The sequence below is a fragment of the Terrapene carolina genome, unplaced genomic scaffold (assembly GCF_002925995.2).
Source record: "Terrapene carolina triunguis isolate 2854851 unplaced genomic scaffold, T_m_triunguis-2.0 Scaffold62, whole genome shotgun sequence".
In the NCBI taxonomy this organism is placed as follows: domain Eukaryota; kingdom Metazoa; phylum Chordata; order Testudines; family Emydidae; genus Terrapene; species Terrapene triunguis.
The window spans coordinates 31,400,210-31,418,920 of NW_020664413.1; the positions used below are offsets into that span (position 1 = coordinate 31,400,210).

General features: G+C 40.8%; 1 protein-coding gene across 2 annotated transcripts in view; it reads left to right on the top strand.

Moving 5' to 3' along the window:
- The first annotated feature begins 611 nt into the window (after nt 1-611).
- The window catches only part of SLC4A10 (solute carrier family 4 member 10), a 187,133-nt gene continuing 169,033 nt past the window's right edge, over nt 612-18,711 (top strand). For both annotated transcript variants that reach the window (XM_026647498.1, XM_026647499.1), the window contains exon 1: nt 612-692. In XM_026647498.1, the coding sequence (XP_026503283.1) occupies nt 612-692 (81 nt within the window). The remainder of the gene's footprint in view (nt 693-18,711) is intronic.

An 18,711-nucleotide genomic window follows, 5' to 3' on the forward strand; every position in this document is an offset into this window, starting at 1 on the left:
TTTTAATTTAATAAGGACTGAGATTTGTAAATTTGTATTAAAAAGCTGTTTAAGTGCCATATAGGTATTTAAATGCTTTGCTGCTTTGGAATTGTTTATGATCTTTCTGGTAATTTTCCCTTGGATCACATTTTGATGCTTCTTCTGGATAGCAATATTGCTTGTTGAGAAGTGGTCATGCAAATAAAATTTCATAACCTGGATATGTCACATTTGCTGTTTGCTAATGCAAACTGGGTTGCATAATATTGGTCTCCTTTAGCTGACCAGATATAAAAACAAAATCCATAATGGCACTCTAGTTTTTATAGTAACGCAAGTGAAGAGGTGAAGGATGTGGCTTGCTCTGTTTGGATGATGCAGGATTGCTTTAAGCAGTAAGCTTACTGTTTTCAGATAGCATTAGCAGCATCAGTGATATAGCTGTATCAGTCTCCTTGAATACTGGATGCCTTTGATCGCACAGAGGAAACTATATTTAAGATCTGATTTCTTGATGGCAATGACTTCAGCAGTTACTGATGGGCAGATCGGCTGTTGATGCTTTCTTCACTAGCCTACAAGATGCTGACAGAGAGATGGCTATGTAATGTTCTTTTATAAGATAGGAAATGGAATATTTGGGGGTTTCTGGAAATAGGAAGGTCATGCAGCTTGGAACCGGTGAGCCATTCCAATCTCTAAGTCATCAGGTATGACCTCATGATTTATACAGTACTAATTTCTAGCATAGTGTTTCTTTTTCAGTGGTAGGCTATATTAGTTTGTGTTACTGTTTATTGTGGGATTTTCTACAGGATTTAGAGGATAGACTGTTTACCTAATACATAAGCAAACCAAATATTTTTTGGAAATTTAACATGCAGTTAATTGCCAGTGAACTAGCATAAGAGTACTGATTATATTTTAAATGTAAATTTTAATATGTATATAATTTTTTCCAGTTCAAACATGGTAATAGATTTTGAGGTTATGGCTTTTGATATGACGTAAAATAACAAAGAGCGAGAAGATGGTATTGCATTTTATGTTGCATTATTGTTACACAGCACCTTTACACCTAATTGTTAACTAATATTGTACATCACTCTTATGAAAGCAGTTGTTTTACCTACCATGGCAGGTTATTTAAAACAGTTTATCACATTGTGTAACGAGTCTGAGTTATTCTGCAAGAAGAGATCTTTGCTTTATGTTGCACTAGCAGATTTTTGCTCTATTTCTGGTCAGTTTTAAGAATAGTAGCTCATTGAAAATGAAAGCAAAAGTTTGGCAAGCTACTTCTCACTTTTAATTTATTAGTGTTGGTGACTAATAATTATACTAATGGCCTGAAAACAGAGGTGATTGATCATTTAAATATTTAGAATTTTCCCAAAATGTAATTAAAATGTACTTTAATATGCTATAGCATTTTATATTTTAATCATTATCAACCTTATTGAAAGGGTGTTATCATGGGGTTTATTAATGTACTGTGGAGTCAGGTAATAAAGCCTAACTATAGAAATGAAAGCAACTGGGATGGTACTTTATGTAAGATTTTTAATGCAGCAATAATAGCCTAATTTTATGTGCTGGACACAAAATGAAATTGAAAATACTGTAATCAGCTTAGCTGTGTTCCTTACAAATGGTGGATAAGAGTCATGGAAAGCAGTTCAATTTTGGGCATCCTGTATACAGTTTAAGGAGATTATATTTGAAATTATGAGAGAGATTTATTTTTACAAATGATATTTAGCCCCATTTTAACAGATTCTAGCTTTTTTCCCCCAGAAGATTTCCATGGAAACACATTTGGTTATACGTTTTAAAAGCTACACTCAGGGTTGAAGGTAACATGAAATGCTTCCTGTTACCTGCTTTACCCTCTGCACATGACAATTTTCACATATAATTGGAGCCCAATTTGGCACAAATAGTAGGTATTTCCTGACCTCAAAGCACAGGATTAAATGATCAAGGATTTAAAATGTTGTTTTATGTTTCAAAAATGTAAATATATAAAATGCATAAGGGGATTTTCATTATTCTTTTGGTCTGGATTTTGCAATTAAAGGCATATTCCAATTTCCCCATAGTTTAATGACAGTCAATTGGAAAGTGTGCTGGAGAACACAGAAGAGGTCTAAAACTCCAGCATGTGCAGGGAATTGATTCAGTAAAAGTGGCTGGCTGTCACATCATTTTTAATTAAAAACATATTTTTAAACAATATTCTACTTACTGATATTGACTATAATTTATAGGTTTCCCAGTCTACTTATCCAGCTTATGTTCTTATTAATAATAGGGAAGATTGCCATCCTCTTAAGCTTGAGTAGTTTTGGAATGATTTAACTATACCTTTCAGTTGCTACAAGACTTGTTTAATCTGTTAGAATTTATTTTCAGTATTTTAATGTATTAGTCACAATGAGTACATTCTGTTTCTTGGCATTGCTGTGAAATTCCTGAAAGTATTGGTTTCATGGTATTTTGGTGCTTTTCAGTGTATTCAAGACCTTCTCAAAAGGACCAAATCACCCAAGCTTCTTTGTTCTTTTATACAACTGTAATTTAAAACGTTGATATACCTATAATTTTGGACCTGCTCCTATGATCCTCCTTGCTCAGGTAAAACTCTTTCGCCTTGATGGGAGTTTTGCCTGAGTAAGAACTGCAGGGTCATGCACTTTCACAGAACTGGGTCCTATTTAATCAGAAAAAGAAAACATTTCTATTAGTTCTTCAGGGCAGAGACTGTCTCCTTACTGTGTGTTTGTACAGCACCTAGCACAATGGGGTCCGGTCTTGGCTGGAGCTCTAGGTACTGTGGTTGTAAAAGTAATAATCAAATATTAAAAATTTTTGGACATGAATTGACGGGGTGTCCTGCATCCAACTGAATCTGCAAGGGGAAATAAAGTGGCAGATTGTAATTACTTGCGCTAGTATTTGTCTAGGACACTAGGATTGACATTCTACCTCTTTTTAAAAGTGCCATGGAGTTATTAATGATCAAAGGTGCTCAAGATTGTGGCCTTATCTCTCATTCAAAGACAATCCAGCAGTTTAGGTGTGAAGCTGTTTTTTTTGGAGGATCAGAAGGCAACAGGCTAGAGAAGTACATTTAGGAAGAACAGTTCATTTTTGGGACAACATACAGCAGCAAGATGTAGATATATGCTTGAGATTTGGGATCTCTATAATGTGATTTGAATAGTTAAACATAGAGGAGCCACATTTGCTTGTAAAGATAAAGGGTGAAAATCTGCTGTCAGATATACCAGTGTAACTTTGGCTTAGTGGAAGTTAATGGAGTTACATTGGTGTAACCAAGAGCAGAATTTGGGCCCTCGTTTATAATGGTCATACTTTTTTTAAACGAGCTTATTCCAAACATCAATAACTAAAGAATGGTATCCTAAGGAGAAAGGAGCACTCGTCAATATGACTGCCACTAGGCACACTGCTGCAACTGCAGGCCATGCATGCATTTTATTAATCATTGATTTTTCTGGCTATTAATATTTTGCTTATAATACTATAACTCATAGGAGCACCAGTCCTGGACCAAGACCCCATTGTGCTAGGTGCTGTACAAACACAGAAAAAAAAGACAGTCCGGTGCCAAGATAGGGATATGGGTTCCATCTATCGCCCCACTACAGTTAGGGAATCCCATTGCAGCAAAGCCATCCACTATGACCTCAACATTTCCCAGAGTCACTACCTTTGGTAGCAGCAGCTCAGTGATTGCTTTGGCTACTTGCATCACAGCAGCCCCCACAGTAGATTTGCCCATTCCAAATTGATTCCCGACTGACCGGTAGCTGTCTGGTGTTGCAGGCTTCCACAGGGCTATCGCCACTCACTTCTCAACTGTGAGGGCTGCTCTCATCTTGGTATTCTGGCACTTCAGGGCAGGGGAAAGCAAGTCACAAAGTTCCATGAAAGTGCCCTTACGCATGCAAAAGTTTCGCAGCCACTGGGAATCGTCCCACATCTGCAACACTATGCGGTCCCACCAGTCTGTGCTTGTTTCCCGGGCCTAGAATCAGCATTCCGCAGCTATAACCTGCCCCATTAACAGCATGATCTCCAAAGCGCCGGGGCCCGCAGTTTGAAAGAATTCTGTGTCCATGTCCTCATCACTCTCCTCGCCGCGCTGCCGTAGCTGACTCCTCCTCGCCTGGTTTTGCAGATTCTGGTTCAGCATAAATTGCACAATAATGCGCGAGGTGTTTACAATGTTCATGACTGCTGTCTTGAGTTGAGTGGGCTCCATGCTTGCCGTGGTATGGCGTCTGCACTGTTCACCCAGGAAAAAAGGCGCGAAATGGTTGTCTGCCATTGCTTTCCCAGAGGGAGGGGAAGGATGTACCCAGAACCACCCGCGACAATGTTTTTGGCCCCATCAGGCATTGGGATCTCAACCCAGAATTCCAATGGGCGGAGGAGACTACGGGAACTATGGGATAGCTACCCACAGTGCAACGCTCTGGAAGTCGACGCTAGCCTCGGTACATGGACGCACACCGCCGAATTAATGTGCTTAGTGTGGCCGCATGCACTCGACTTTATACAATCGGTTGCCAAAAATCGAAATCCCATAGTGTAGACATACCCTTCTGAGTTCTACAGATTTCCTTCCCCCCCGCTCCTCCCGGCTTTTTTTTTTTTTTTTTTTTTTTTGGTAGAAATTATCTTGGCTTTTTGGACTGAACAAGTCCCAGGAGATAAATGAATGCTTGGAAATGCTGGATGGCCATAGAAGAGTAGAACGTTTGCAGAACTGTTTGAGGCACAGAGTAGTCTCTTCCTCCATCTACTAACTCCTCATCCCTCCACAACTCGCTCTGTTGAATCTGTTTGCTTCCCCTTCCAGCCCCTGCAAGATCTGCACAGCCTATAGGAGTGAGCATTCTAGTGCAGAGACAACCAGTTCACAACTCTTACCTGGAAGTAAAGGCAGTGTGATGAACCAACTATTCCAGTCTGCTGTGGCTACTGGAAGGGATTCCCTAACTGGAGTTTTGCTGAGGGTCGCCTTCCTCCCCGCTTTCTCAGCAAGAAAGAGCGCACATCCTTAAACATGTGCTGCCTGGTTTTCACCCATTCCTGTTTACATAACTTGAAGATGGGCATTTTAATATTGGCTTCTTTGTCACTGACAAAGGAGCCAATATGGTCAAACACTTAATTGACACAGTGGGGCAAATGCTCATAGGAATGACTGTTATGTGGAATGGGTAGATTGTATGAGAAGAGTATGGTATTATTACAGCTCACCACTTCCCCCCAACACTCACACTCACCCCCCCCAAAGGCTGCCATTTTTCACTTCACTGCAGCAGCTTCTTACCCTCAGAGAGCCATGCTCCTTAGTGCAGATTTTTCGCAATGGTGGGACGTTACTAGGGCAAAAGGGAACTGCTGGCTGAGTTCTGCAGACAGTAAAACTTGAAACTAGAAGGAATAAGCTCCTTTAGGACTGAATTGGAGGCACGCAAGCCCAGCCTGGGCCTGACCCACCCCACTGCGCTCCCGTCTTGTTGGGGGGTGTTCACCCTCTACTCAATCATCATAGCAACTGCTTGGCCCCTGACTTCTCTTGCTGTTCAGCACTGTATTCTTCCCCTTGCAAACTTGCTGACTAGGGAGTCTGTCTCTCACTTTATCAGCTTCCTCCCTCCTGCAGCACACCTATCTTCATCACTCCCCCCAGGAGATGCTTGTCCCATCCCCTTGTCCAGATCAGCCTACCATAAACTGTACTGAGCTGGACCAGCAATTTTACCTGTCTTCATAATGGACTCCATCAGCACCTTTACCTACTGCACAGATTCCTGTTCTGTCCTTCAGGAGACGAAACACTCTCCTACTAACTCCTGAATCCTCTCATCTCTAGCAAATGTAGGTATCAGTATCTTCACACCATCCATGTGAGAGGTAGTCCTGTGAGGGGACACATCAATGCAGAATTCACTCCTCTGAGTTGTTCCACTCCTCTGAGTTGGGTCAGTTCCATGGATGGTGCCCTGGGGAGAATTAGTACCATGGCAGTATCAACCCTTTCATCTTATGGTCACCAATACCACTCATAAAGGCATTAAAACCATCAGACACTTGCAACAGAATACAGCACCTTGAATATTTCCTGTGCAAGCAGCTGGTTATGTTTAGCTCACGGTAATGGGCATACCACAACAAACACTATAGCAGGCTGTGAAGTCCTCACTGCAGGCCAAATCCAGTGTAGTACGGAGCATCTGTTAAATACCTCTAAATTCCATGGACAGGTATGCCTCACCTGTCACTTGAACAAAAGCAGGCTCTACATCATATCAATGAGAGAAAGATACCCATGTAGTTAAGGCAGAAGAGCAGGAGGACTTGGGTTCTGTACATTTCAGTTGTGCCACAGATTTCCTGTATGACCTGTTTGGAGGCTAACCTTAAATTTGTTAAAGCACTTTATGTTGCTGGGAGGGATGGAAGATGCTAAAGGAAAATACTGTATTCATATGGGTACTCGTAGTACAGTGATATATGTGGTATAGACATGTCTAAATTAGCAATGTTCATATTGTAGGACATAGACACTTGATTGTGTTATTATGCCACTATGTTTGGCTCTTGATGGAAGCACTAGTGAGAGTGATAGGTCTCTTTTGACTGCAGCATGCACAATCTCAGTGACACTGCAGCATCACTGATGTGAATAATTTCTGCAGTGCATATTCTCCAGTCTTCCATGTCTTAACTGTTGTAGCAGACAAAACAGGAAACTGAGTATGTCCTAGATCCCTGCTGAGGCTGCTGCTATTGTGTATGTTCTGGGTATAAGTCAGCACATTCAGTCTGTATGTGCCTCTGACAGAACAGATTATATCTTTCGCTGGCACTGGAACCTCACTTTGAATGTGAGGGCTGCATCTTTGTACTAAACTACTGTGCTGGGGAATGGGATATCATGTGGGAGAAGAGGAGGAGGGGAGACAGGATAGGCAGTAGGATAGTCCAGTGAGTCATCACAAGACCCTAGCAGCGATGAGAGATTCACTCGTGACTAGCTGCATTAAAATTCTTTCCAGGAGAGGGGCTAGAGCTGATTGAAAAATGGAAGAAAAAAGTGAAAATTCCCCTCCCCCCACGTTTCAACCAGCTGTAGGGAGTTCCCTGTCTAAATTTCCCTCCAAAATGATGTGAAATGAGACCCATTTTGAATTATATATGAATGAAGACTGAAAATACTCAGCCTGTAAGCCTATCTTTTGTATATGAGCCTCTAAGCTACAATTAAACTCTTCACCTAATCGACTCACACCAGGTAAAGTGTAAGGCAAGTTAGAACATACAAGCAAACCCCTGAACCAGCCTGGGCAGCACTAATACCATCACTGGGGCTCCACACCAGGGCAGGGTTCCTCTTGTGAGGGTTCCACTTGCAAGACTGGGTCCTAAGGATGATGTTTCATTGGTAGGAATGGCTTAATTGCATTAACATATACGGAATTCTGAAAAGTATTGATTCTAATCAGTTCCTTTAGCTTGTGTGTGTTGTTAATGGCTTTTTGTGTCTCTCTGCATAAAAATCTTCAATAAACTGAATATAAATTAATAAATTCATTAGCATTGGCTGTCAGGAGAGAGAGGGATGAGGAGAAAGAATGTGAGAAACTGTGGCCCAGTTTTGAAGCAGAGAAGTCTTTTTTATGTACACATTGATTTATACAGTGAGGAGATCAATGGAGAAACGTTTTTCAAAAAATGTCTAAGGTTTTACAAGCCTCCAAATCTCACTAGCTGTACCCAAGCCTATTTTACATTTTCATTCAGTGCAGTCAGCTGAATGTTGTTGGATCTGCTGCATTTGCTGTGTCATTTGGGACCTTTCATGATACTCCGTGGGATTTGCTGACATTTCTCTAGCAGTAAATAGATAATGTATGCTGTGTGTATTGGAATCATAAGGTGTGAATTTTGATAATTTGCATGAATTTGCTACATGTTTTGTTCAGTTCTTCCTGCTAAATTGGCTTAGCTTTAAAAATGAAAGTTTATGGGTCATTAGTCCTTTATGTAGGCTGGGGTCCTTGGAATTTATATTCTGTAAAAAATGCTTTGAAATAACGGATGGTTTAATTTCAAAAACAGCTACTAAACCTCACACAAACTATTTTTCATAACTTTTCTACTACAGAAATTTACTAGGCAACACTACTGTTTATAATTTTTCAGTGCATTTAGGAACCTTCATTTTTAATGGTTACTATAACGTGCTTTCCATACTTAATTTTCTGATCTGAATTTTCTTCACAGAGAAATGTTTTAAATCTTGGCATTTATTTTCATTAACAAAAATGCAAGAATCATTACCTTTTTCAGATTTAATATACTTAGTTGGCCAGGCTCTAAGCCCCACATTATGAGTTAGCCCATAATATGAACTGTTTGAAGTGTTGTTGTTACAGTGTTGATCCCAGGAGATGAGAGAGACAAGGTAGGTGAGATAATATTTTTTTACTGGGCCAAGTCCTGTTGGTGGAAGGTACAAGTTTTTGAGCTACACAGATCTCTTCTTCAGAACACTCTTCTTCCTGCCCCAGGGCTGAAGAAGAGCTCTGTGTAGCTCAAAAACTTCTATCTTCCACCAGCAGAAGTTGGGGTAATAAAAATATTATCTCACCTACCTTTTGTGTCTCATAATAGGAGCTGCAATTTTTTTAGACCTTGATATTCAGAGGAAGGATATTTCCAGTGGTTAGGGCACTATTCTGAAACTTGGGTTCAATTTCTTGCTGTCACAGACTTCCTGTGTGACTTTGGGTAAGTCATTTAGGTTCTTTGTGTCTGAGTTCCTCATCTTAAAATGGGGATAATAGCAGTTCCCTCTTAGAGGTGTTGTTAATACATTAAAGATTGGGAGGTGCTCAAATAACAAATGACTGTGTGGTAATGGAGCCATATAAGTACCTAAGATTGACATATTCAGCAAGTACTTAAGCATGTGCCAAAGTTTCATTGACTTGAGTGGGATGTAAGTAGGGCTGGCCAAACATTTTTCTCTTTAGAAACAACACAGTTTTATTGAAACTGAAATGCTTTGTGGAAACATATGGGTTTCTATGAAAATGTAGTTAGGAAGATTTCTTAGGTCTGGGATGGAATTCCAGGGAGGAAGAGAGAGGCGCCCACCCCAGAACAGCCTGGTGGTTAGAGCACTTACTTGGGATTCTGGTTCAAGTCCCTGCACTGCCTGATTTGAAGCGGGGAACACTGGTCTATAGAGTCAGTCTTTCTTTCTCTCTCTGGTCCCATGAATATGTAGTCATTTATACAACGTGGAACAGCTCCAACAGGAGAGACCGACTCAATAGCCCAATGATAGAACACTTGCCTGGGATGTGGGATACTCAGGTGAGTGACCTAATCACCAAACTATTGGCTATTCATGGGTGGGTGATTGCTGTTCTCATATTTTTTTGCAAAACAAATTCTAAAGATCTTGGTTTCATTCCCCAGTGGAATGAAAACAAACTCTGAAACCTTGGAATTGTTTTCTGGCCAAGTGCTTTGCCTAATTGGGGTCTTTTCAAGTAAACTTCTGTTTAAAAAGGGGCTTCCTATCTGGAAGGAACAAGTCAGAAAAAAATAGGAATGATTATAGACAGCAAATGAAATAGGCAGTGCGCTCACAATACAAGGTCATAATTAGAAAATGTTACCCTGAGACGTACAAAAAAGAGTGTTGGGGAGATTATAAACTTTCATATGGTTGCCTCTGGAATATTGCATACAGTTTTGGAAGGTATAGAAAATCTACAAAAAATACACAGTAGGGAAAACTGAACGGTTCATCTAGGTTGCCTAACTATTCCCCACATCTTTAGCCTTAAGGATTCTGAGAAGGATCTAGACTATGGTCATTGCAACTTTTTAATCTTTTCTTTTGTGGCTCTGATTTCTTCCAGTCTGTCTTCCATCTCACCAGAAATATGTCTCTTTGTGGCAGTTGACCCTTTAAGCTCCTCTGCAAAAGCTGAAGCAGAGATTTAATTTGCCCTTTTAGCCATGTCTACATCATCTTCTGAAAATAAATTAACCCTGTAATCTCTTAGAGGCTTTTTTGTTTCCCTCACTGACCTGTTTTTATGTTCACAAAAATCTCCAGTCACTAATCAACTAGTTTAATCTTCCTTTCATTTTTCTGTTTTTGACTTACTATATTATACACGTTTATGGTCTCTTCTGTAATCAAGCTGCAAATGTAACAATATGTAGCACAGATTTGGAGAGGAGGTCAGATGATCACTTCATTCAAAGCTCTCCTGTTTTTGAATTCTTCTGTACTGTATTTGTTGTCCCAGCTCAATTAAAAATAATGGATGAGAAATTAATAAGGTTGAAAGTAATCATGAACTGTAAAACTGCCAAATGAATAACAGTGTCTGGTGGGGTAACTGTGGACAGGGCTAGAAATGGGATCTTTATACTATTGGAAAAAAAGAAGAGTTCTTAATTTTCATAGAAGTATAGCACTTGCTACTTGCTTCTAGCCTAGTGGGTGAAAGCTGAATGGATTCAGGTGGGGTAATTGGCTGTTTCACTGCCTATTTAGAGTGAATCCTGAGACTGTAGGGGTGAGGGAGCAAGCCACCTGCTTGCCTTATGAAAGTGAGACCAATTGCTGAAGGGAGGAGAGGGGATGCAAATATATATATTTGTTTTCCCCAAAGGCAGCAGTTCTTGCTTATTTCCCTACTGATCTTGCCAAGTGATTTTCTTTGTGGCTTGTCTTACTTATGTGTATTTCACCTGAATAGTAGGTCTGTATTTACGATTCTTAACATGGAAGGCCCTTCATTTTTCATTCAGCTTTATTAGTGTAACCCCCCCCTAGGGTTTAGAGAGCATGGCTCCTTTAAAACCTCATCCTGAGGCAGAGGAAGTGCTGATGGTTCCATAAAGTAGTAGTCCTGGTTTTCGAGGGGCGTGGCAAGAGGGGGAGCAACAGGGCGTGTGTGTCTGTAGCTCCAGACAGAAGGGCTGCAGCAAGCAGGCCTTGACATAGTGAAGCAGCTGAAAACCTGCCCAAAGCCTGGGAGGGTCAGAACTGTCGGCTGGGGATGCCCCAGGACAGGAGCCAGGAGGAGCAGTGTGCCAAGGTGGAATCACCCAAGGACAAACCAGAGCCAGACCCAGTATCACTGTTGTCCAGAGTGACCTAGCATTGGGAATCAAGAGGGTGGTTGTATCCAGCTAAATGGGGGAGGTTGTTGCTCTTTGTGGGTTTGCAGAGAGTGACAGAATTGGGCACCAGAGGGGTTTGTTGCAGTAAGTTTATTGGTGCCGAAGATGACCAGGAGCACCCAAGACTCCATGCCGGACTTTGAACTCTGCTCAGGATTCCTGAGCTCTGAGTCTAGAGGCATTCTCGGTGTTTACCCTTTCATACTGTGGTACCACTGGGCCTGTGGGTCCTTATGTTGGATGTCACCCTATTTTACCGTTCCCTCTCTCTTCTCCCCTGTTGTTTTTCTCCATCAATTCCTCTGGAAATAAATATATCCCTTTCCTATATTGATTGTAACGTTCAGGTGTGTGTGTGTTTACTCCATGGGGGTTGGAACAGGTGCCTCTGGGGTGGAAGGGAGTTTCCCTGCTGCGTTCCTGTGCACACCTTTTCTTGGGTGGAGTAGCTTGCAGAGCAGACTCTATTTTGGCCACATGGGTGCTAAAGTTACATTAATTCAACGCAGGGGAAACCCGCTACTCATAGGCAATATGCACACATGTTGTAGCTGCAGGGCTAGTCTTGGGTTATGTGAAGCTAAAAGGGAGGAGGTTAAATAAGAACCTCAACTCTGAATCTTTTCAGGTGACACCGAGGCTATGGCTACACTAGAGAGCTTACAGTGGTGCTGCTGTAAGCTCTCTAGTGTAGCTGCTGTAAGATGATGAGAGAGAGCTGTCCTGTTGATTTTAATCAACCCACTTTCCATGAGCAGTGGTAGCTATGTTGGCGGGAGAAGCTCTCCCATTGACACAGTGCTTAGGTCGGTGTAACTTATGTTGCTCAGGAGGGTGGCTTATTCACACCCCTGTGCAACATAAGTCATACCGACATAAGTAGTAGTGTAGACATAACTTGAGAGTCAGATTGCTGCATCTGAACCTGCCCCTAGTGTTCTGATCCTGGTTTGAATCCAAACCAGACTGGCCTATTTTCTGATTTGCCACTTAAGATGGCAAAAGTCTCATGATATTATCTGATTTCTTGAGACTACCACCATTCAGAGCCAAACTCTTACAAGAACACCTTGGAGATTTCAGCACCCTTGAATCCAGATGCAAACAGCTACCTTGATTTAGCCACGAACTCAAGACCTATCTAATCTATATTGGAATGCTACCCTGCCAACTTTAGAAACAAGTGTGCACCAAAATTAAAAAAATACAACCACCCACTCCACCCCAGCCCATGTGCACATTGTGATTTGTTCTACATAAGAGTCAAGTCTGGCCTCTTAAATTTATCTGCTGCACTATGGCATTGCTAAATGTCTGTGCCTCTGACTCCTATGTGTGCACGTTAGTGACTCTAATAACATCTCTGATTATCAATGTGACAGAGAAGGGATGTACTCAGCTGGCATCTTTTCTCTCAAGTGAAGTTAAATCCTAAAGCTTTCATTTTGTTAGAGAAAATCTTTGACCCCGATGTGGAGCACTATAATATAGCCTCAGTTGGGAACCAAAAGCTCTGTCATGCTGCCCCATATAGCTGTGGTTCAAAATCCATCAGCTGACCTATCCCAAAACTATACTTAGAGCTATTGTTTTCAATTTTGTGCTTTAAAACAAGCCAAAAAAGAGAGTTTAAGCTGTTATACAGAAGCAGCATAGCAAGTAAGGTTTGCAAGGGCAAGAGAATTAGTGGGCTTAAAATAACAAAATAAGCTACTCAAACAGACTCTTCCCCAAAACCGAGGACACTGCAAAACACTTAAGGAGGAATATGCCAGTCTCGCTTGCATACCACACAGTATCAGAAGAATGAAGCAATTGGTACGTAATGCTCTTTGCAGGCCAAAATAACTGTAAACACAGTGCAGACTTGAGATGAGTACCTTGCAGAATGGAACACAATTTTTCCACTCTAAGGCCAGGTCTATACAGGAAAGGTTTGCCACCACAGCTATACCAGTAGAGCAATACCAGCATCTACATTGGAAGGACTTGCAACTTATACCAGCAAAAAAGTGCTTTTGCTGGTATAGCTTATATCAGAATGGAATAAACTATACCTGCAAAAACATTTTTATGCTGATATAACTGCATCTAGACTAGGACTTTTGCTGATATAGAAATGTCACAAAAATCACACTCCGAACCTACTATATCACAAGAGTTTCTAGCGTAGACCTGGCCCAACTTTAGATCCTAGATTCTCCACTTAGGCCTTGTCTACACTACACAGTTTTGTTGACGCAAGTTACGCTGACAATCAAAAACCGGTATAATTACATTGCTTGTGCATGTTCACGCAACACTTCTTCTGTCAGTGGAGTGTGTCCAATGGGAGCTCTAGCATCGACAGTGAGAGCCGTGCACTGTGGGTAGCTTTCCCACTGTGGTACTCGCCACCGCCTGCAGCTGGGAGTTGTGGGAAGGCGGAGTGGATCGCAGTGCATCATGGGTTTTGGCTCAACATCCCATAATGCAGTTTTTTGCATCCCATCATTCCATGGGCTTCCAACTGCATTTTGTGTCACTTTTCAATGGTCCCCTATATACTGTGTGATCCTGCATTGCTCTCTACTGTTGTGGTCACTGTTATGAACACATCGTGGATGGTCATGCAGTATATCATGAACTTCCAATCTGAACAGGAATCAGAGTTGCCTGACCTGCTGTGTGCCATGGAAAGAAACTACACCTGGCTTGATGTAGTTTCCATTATAGGCAGTGTTTACAGTGTGCTTCAATGGCTCTCAATACCCCCACTATACAAATTGTTCCAGCACCCCTGCACACTGCACTGCTCCTTCTGCCAACAAAAGTCTCCTGCTTTGCCGACAAAATAAAACCACCTCGAAGAGAGGTGTAGAGTTTTTTGTGGCAAAGTTATATCGACAAAGTGTCAGTGTAGACGCTGTGCTTGTCACTGTAAATGGCCTCTAGGAGGTGTCCCACAATGTCCATCCTGACTGCTCTGGTCAGCAGTTCGAATTCCGCTGCTCCTCCCCCTCTGAAGTCCCTCCCCCTCTCTGGCTTCTGCCTTCTCCCTTGAAACTGCTCTCACCAAGGTTCCAGATGACCTCTTCCTAACCAAAGGTCCAGGCCAATTCTCCATCCTCATGCTCCTTGACCTATTGGCTGCATTTGACACTATCAACCATATTCTTCTTCTCATAATCCTGTCATCCCTGGGCTTTTTTTGACATTGTCCTCTGCAGGTTCTCTTCCTACCTTTCATATTGCTCATTCAGGGTCTCATTTGGGTGGGTATTCCACCTCCCTCTCTCTCTCTCTCTCTTTCAGTGGGGTGTCTCATAGAGCTACATCCTCATTCCCCTTCTTGCTTCCCTCTGTACTCTGTCCAGGTAACTCATCCACAAACATGGATTTGACTATCATCTTTATGTCACAAATTACCTCTTTACTCTGGAACCATCTTCCTCCATCTACACTAAAATCTCAGCCCGTCCTCCTTACATCCTGGATGTATAGCTAACAACTGAAACTTAACATGGCCAAAGCTGAGTTGTCTATGACCACCCATTCCCTTTCTCTAATAGGCTGAAACCAAAACAGTCCTCTCTGTCACTCGCGTCCTTAATCTTGGGCTGAATCAAAGATGAAGCCACTTTTGACCCACAGATCCAGGCCATATCTAAAGTTTGCTGCTGCTTCCTGCACAACATCTTCAAGATCTGACCTTTCCTCTCTCCCCACTCTGCCAAAATGCTCATCCAAGTCTTGATCATCTCCTGCTGTTTGGCCTTAATGTCTGAAATCCATTAAAAATGCTGCTGTTAAATTCATCTTCTTGGCTTGTCACACTGACTACATTACCCCTTTCCTTTAGTCCCTCCACTGGCTCTACTTCCATAGCATCAGATGCAAACTTCTTGTTCTTACTTTAAAAGTCCTCCACAATTTAGCCCTATTCAAACTATCTTACCACAATCCAACAATGATGTCAGCCTTGATTGCCTGATTCTCTGTTTATCCAACAAGCTCTTGTATGCCTTCTCCCATGCTGCCCCATACAAATGGGGAAAAGTCCTAGTCAAAATTCTTGAAGCTATCCCCTTCTCCTCTTTCAATTTCCTCCTCAGAACTCAACTCTTCTGTAGTATATAAAGTAAAGTACAACCTGATAATGGCTAGGCAGACGGAGAGCTGTGGTTACTCATGCTGGCTGGCTAAGAACTTGCACATCCTATTATTATTTACAGATTTTTTTTCCACCATGTCTTCTCCACTCCACTCCACACCAGCTCAGCCCTGTTTGTATCATCCACCTGTTATATCTTGTCTTTTAGACTGTAAGCTCTTCGGGGGTAGTAATTGTCATTTATTAGATGTTTGTATGGTGACCTGATGGTGATACTGCAGTGTAAATTTTAAATAATGCCCTCTGCCAAAAAAACCAAAACACAAAAAGCCAGTTCCTGGCCAGCAGGACTTATATTCTTAAAGACAGACATACTAGAGGTGATTATTATTGTTATTTACTTTGTGACCCATTGTACTAGGCACCATACAAAGCTATAATAAATGAATAAATGAATTGCTTAAAATTGCTATAATGAATGAATAAATAAATTGCTTAAAATCTAATGTTTTTTTCTGTTTCTTAAATCATAAGGGTTAGTTTAATGGAAAAATGCTTTTTTAAGGAAAGGTGAATTGGATGTGAAGGGCAACTATCTCATACTGACGGTGTTCTTTCTAAACTTTAACATTTTTATACATAAATGTTTTACTATTGAAAGTAATAATGTAGTGCAGTGAGACTAGACCTCTGTTTTCACAATGGTCCACTAACACGTGAGATCTGGATCTGAACTTTGCAGTTTAGTCCACTTCTAATAAACAATCAGTAAAATAACAGCCAGCATATAAGAAATGCTGCATAACTTTCCTCTTCCAAAAGGCCTTTACACCATAAGAATAACACTCATAAACATTGACAAAGCCTTGGACCCAAAAACCTTAACCAACCAAAGCAAACATCCCCAAAACTTCTGAAACAAGTCAATCTAACAGCCTCTCCCCACAACAACAATAAAAATAAATTAACAAAATAAACCCTCCAAAATGCTATTGCTATTGATTTTATGTGGAAGATGCCAGATGATGGGCAGTAATATCAAACCCTTAGGTAAATAGAGAGACATAATAGGAAAAAGAAACTGTAAAATGTTGGATCATGTCTTCCAAGGTTTGGATGGAGATCCTTCCATCTTTTCCTGGATGTCTGCTAGCTACTTGCGCATCAATTTAGTGACATTATCAGAGAATCTGCAATGGAAATAACCTCTTTTCCTCAAATAGAATTACTTTTATTCAAAAGCACATATATATATATATATATGATTTATCAGTGCTTTTGAATATATATATTTATATATATATATATAACCTGAAAATGAGAGGGCAGAATTTTGTCCCCTATCTCACATGATTATATTTGCTGCTCTTACTCCTTGAAAGATTCTGTTCTGTAATTTCAAATTAGAACATGTTATTAACTTCTCATCACTATGTTTTCTGACCCCAGTTTGTTCTCGCTGGCAAAGATCATGCTTAGTCCAGACTGGTAGGATCAGGAAAGTGATGGCTTTTAAACTCTTTGGGTTCCATTAGATAAACAATCCTTCCAAAGTAACAGTTCTCTTAGAGCTAGGAAGCCTAACCAGCCTACCATTTGTAGCACACATCCTGTTCTCAGTGGATTCATGTTTACCTTTTATTCTGTGATAATCCTATTTGAAATCCTGAAACAGTGTATCATAGACTTGTGCTTGCTAATCTCTCTAAACTGTTTAAATCCCTCACTATTTAGTCTCTATTTTGATCACTTTGCCAATATGTTTTGGTTAAGCCTTTGATGTAAAAATTCTTTCTCTGTATATACAGTATGTCAGGTTCCCTTGCATTCTTTGGTGGAAATTGTGCATTTAAAAAAAGATGTAGAAGCAACTTCAAATTAATTTTGAGATTATAACTGGAATTTGTTGGTATTTGCTCTGTTATTTCTCAAAGCACTGTATTACCTATTTCACTATTTAATTTATTTCTTTTCTGCTCTTTCTTTTGTTAATTTTGATGCCTCTTCATTCCTTTGTGCTGGTTATTGTAAATCCTCTCTACAAAATCCTGCTGTTCTTCCTGTTCACTGGTGCAAATGCTAAATTACATTAAAGGTTATTTAACCTTTCTCTACTAGTATCAGCAATGCCATCTTCAGCATGTAGATAAAAATATTTAGTATGACAGCTCTAAGATTAATTCAGTATTTTGAGCTATTGGAAACAGAGGTAAGTAACCATTTTATCCAGCAGAAAAAAAGATTTGGTTTCAGGGCATACCTTTCTTCTTGGGGTCCTGTTGCAGACAATGTTCAGAAAATAGACCACAATAGCAATGGCTTAGAAGGACTTTATAATATTTGTCCTCTTCTGTCAATAGAGTGCCTCCTAAATGTCTTCTTCTCTGGCTTTGCCCTCTTAGTTCACACCATAGTTTATAGATGATCTGAGACAGAAGAAGTGAGAGGGGAGGTGGTTAGCAGGCCAGTGGCATGGAAGTCTCATGATAAGTCTGCCTGATTGTGACAAAGAGTTTTTATGCTGTCACTCTGTAAGAGGTCAAAAAAGGCCTCTTCATCTCCATCAAAGCAACTGCAAAGAACCATTCTGGGCAGTGGATAGCCTGGTTTTTCCAGCTGCTTCCACTCAGTTAGATTTGAGAGTTTCTTGCTGTTACTTTATGAATGAAATATGGACCAACATATCCAAATATCTTTTGGAGACACATTATATCAGCTGAAACTCTACCAGATGACTTAGCATTAACTGAAATGCTAGTGATGCTGGGGCATTCCAAGCTACATACCTGCAGTTAGATCTATCTCCTTCCTGACAGCGAACAAGTCCAGCAAGAAAACTCTGGGCTACTTTTTGGTCGACTTTGTCAGTGCCTTCCTTGGAAGGACATGGTGCCAATTCCTCTGCAAGGAAGTTAATGTGAGGCTTCTGTGCTGGTCTTTGTTAATTATTGGGTGCTGTTCAACCTTTATTCCTTGAGAATGATGCTAGAGGCTGTTGTCATAGGCAACTCTGGCACATCTGAAACCCTCTGATTTCATTGATCGTTGGCAATCTGGTTTTATCCTTGGGCATGGTACAGAACTGCACTGGTGTCATTAGTCAATAACTTCTCCTGGCAATGGATGAACATAAAATGTTCATGCTGACATGTTTTAGATCAGCGATCAGGAAGTATTGTTAACACATATACAGTTCTTAATAGGAGGGCTCAACCCCTAGTAGGATAATGAGGAAAAACTGGCTAAGATCTCTTAGGTATGATGATGAAACTCAGCTTTGTATCTATCTTGGAATAACTCACTCACTGCCTGAATGAGATTGGGACTTCTATGAAGGCTTGTTTGCTGACATCAAAACCTGACAGAATTGAAGTATT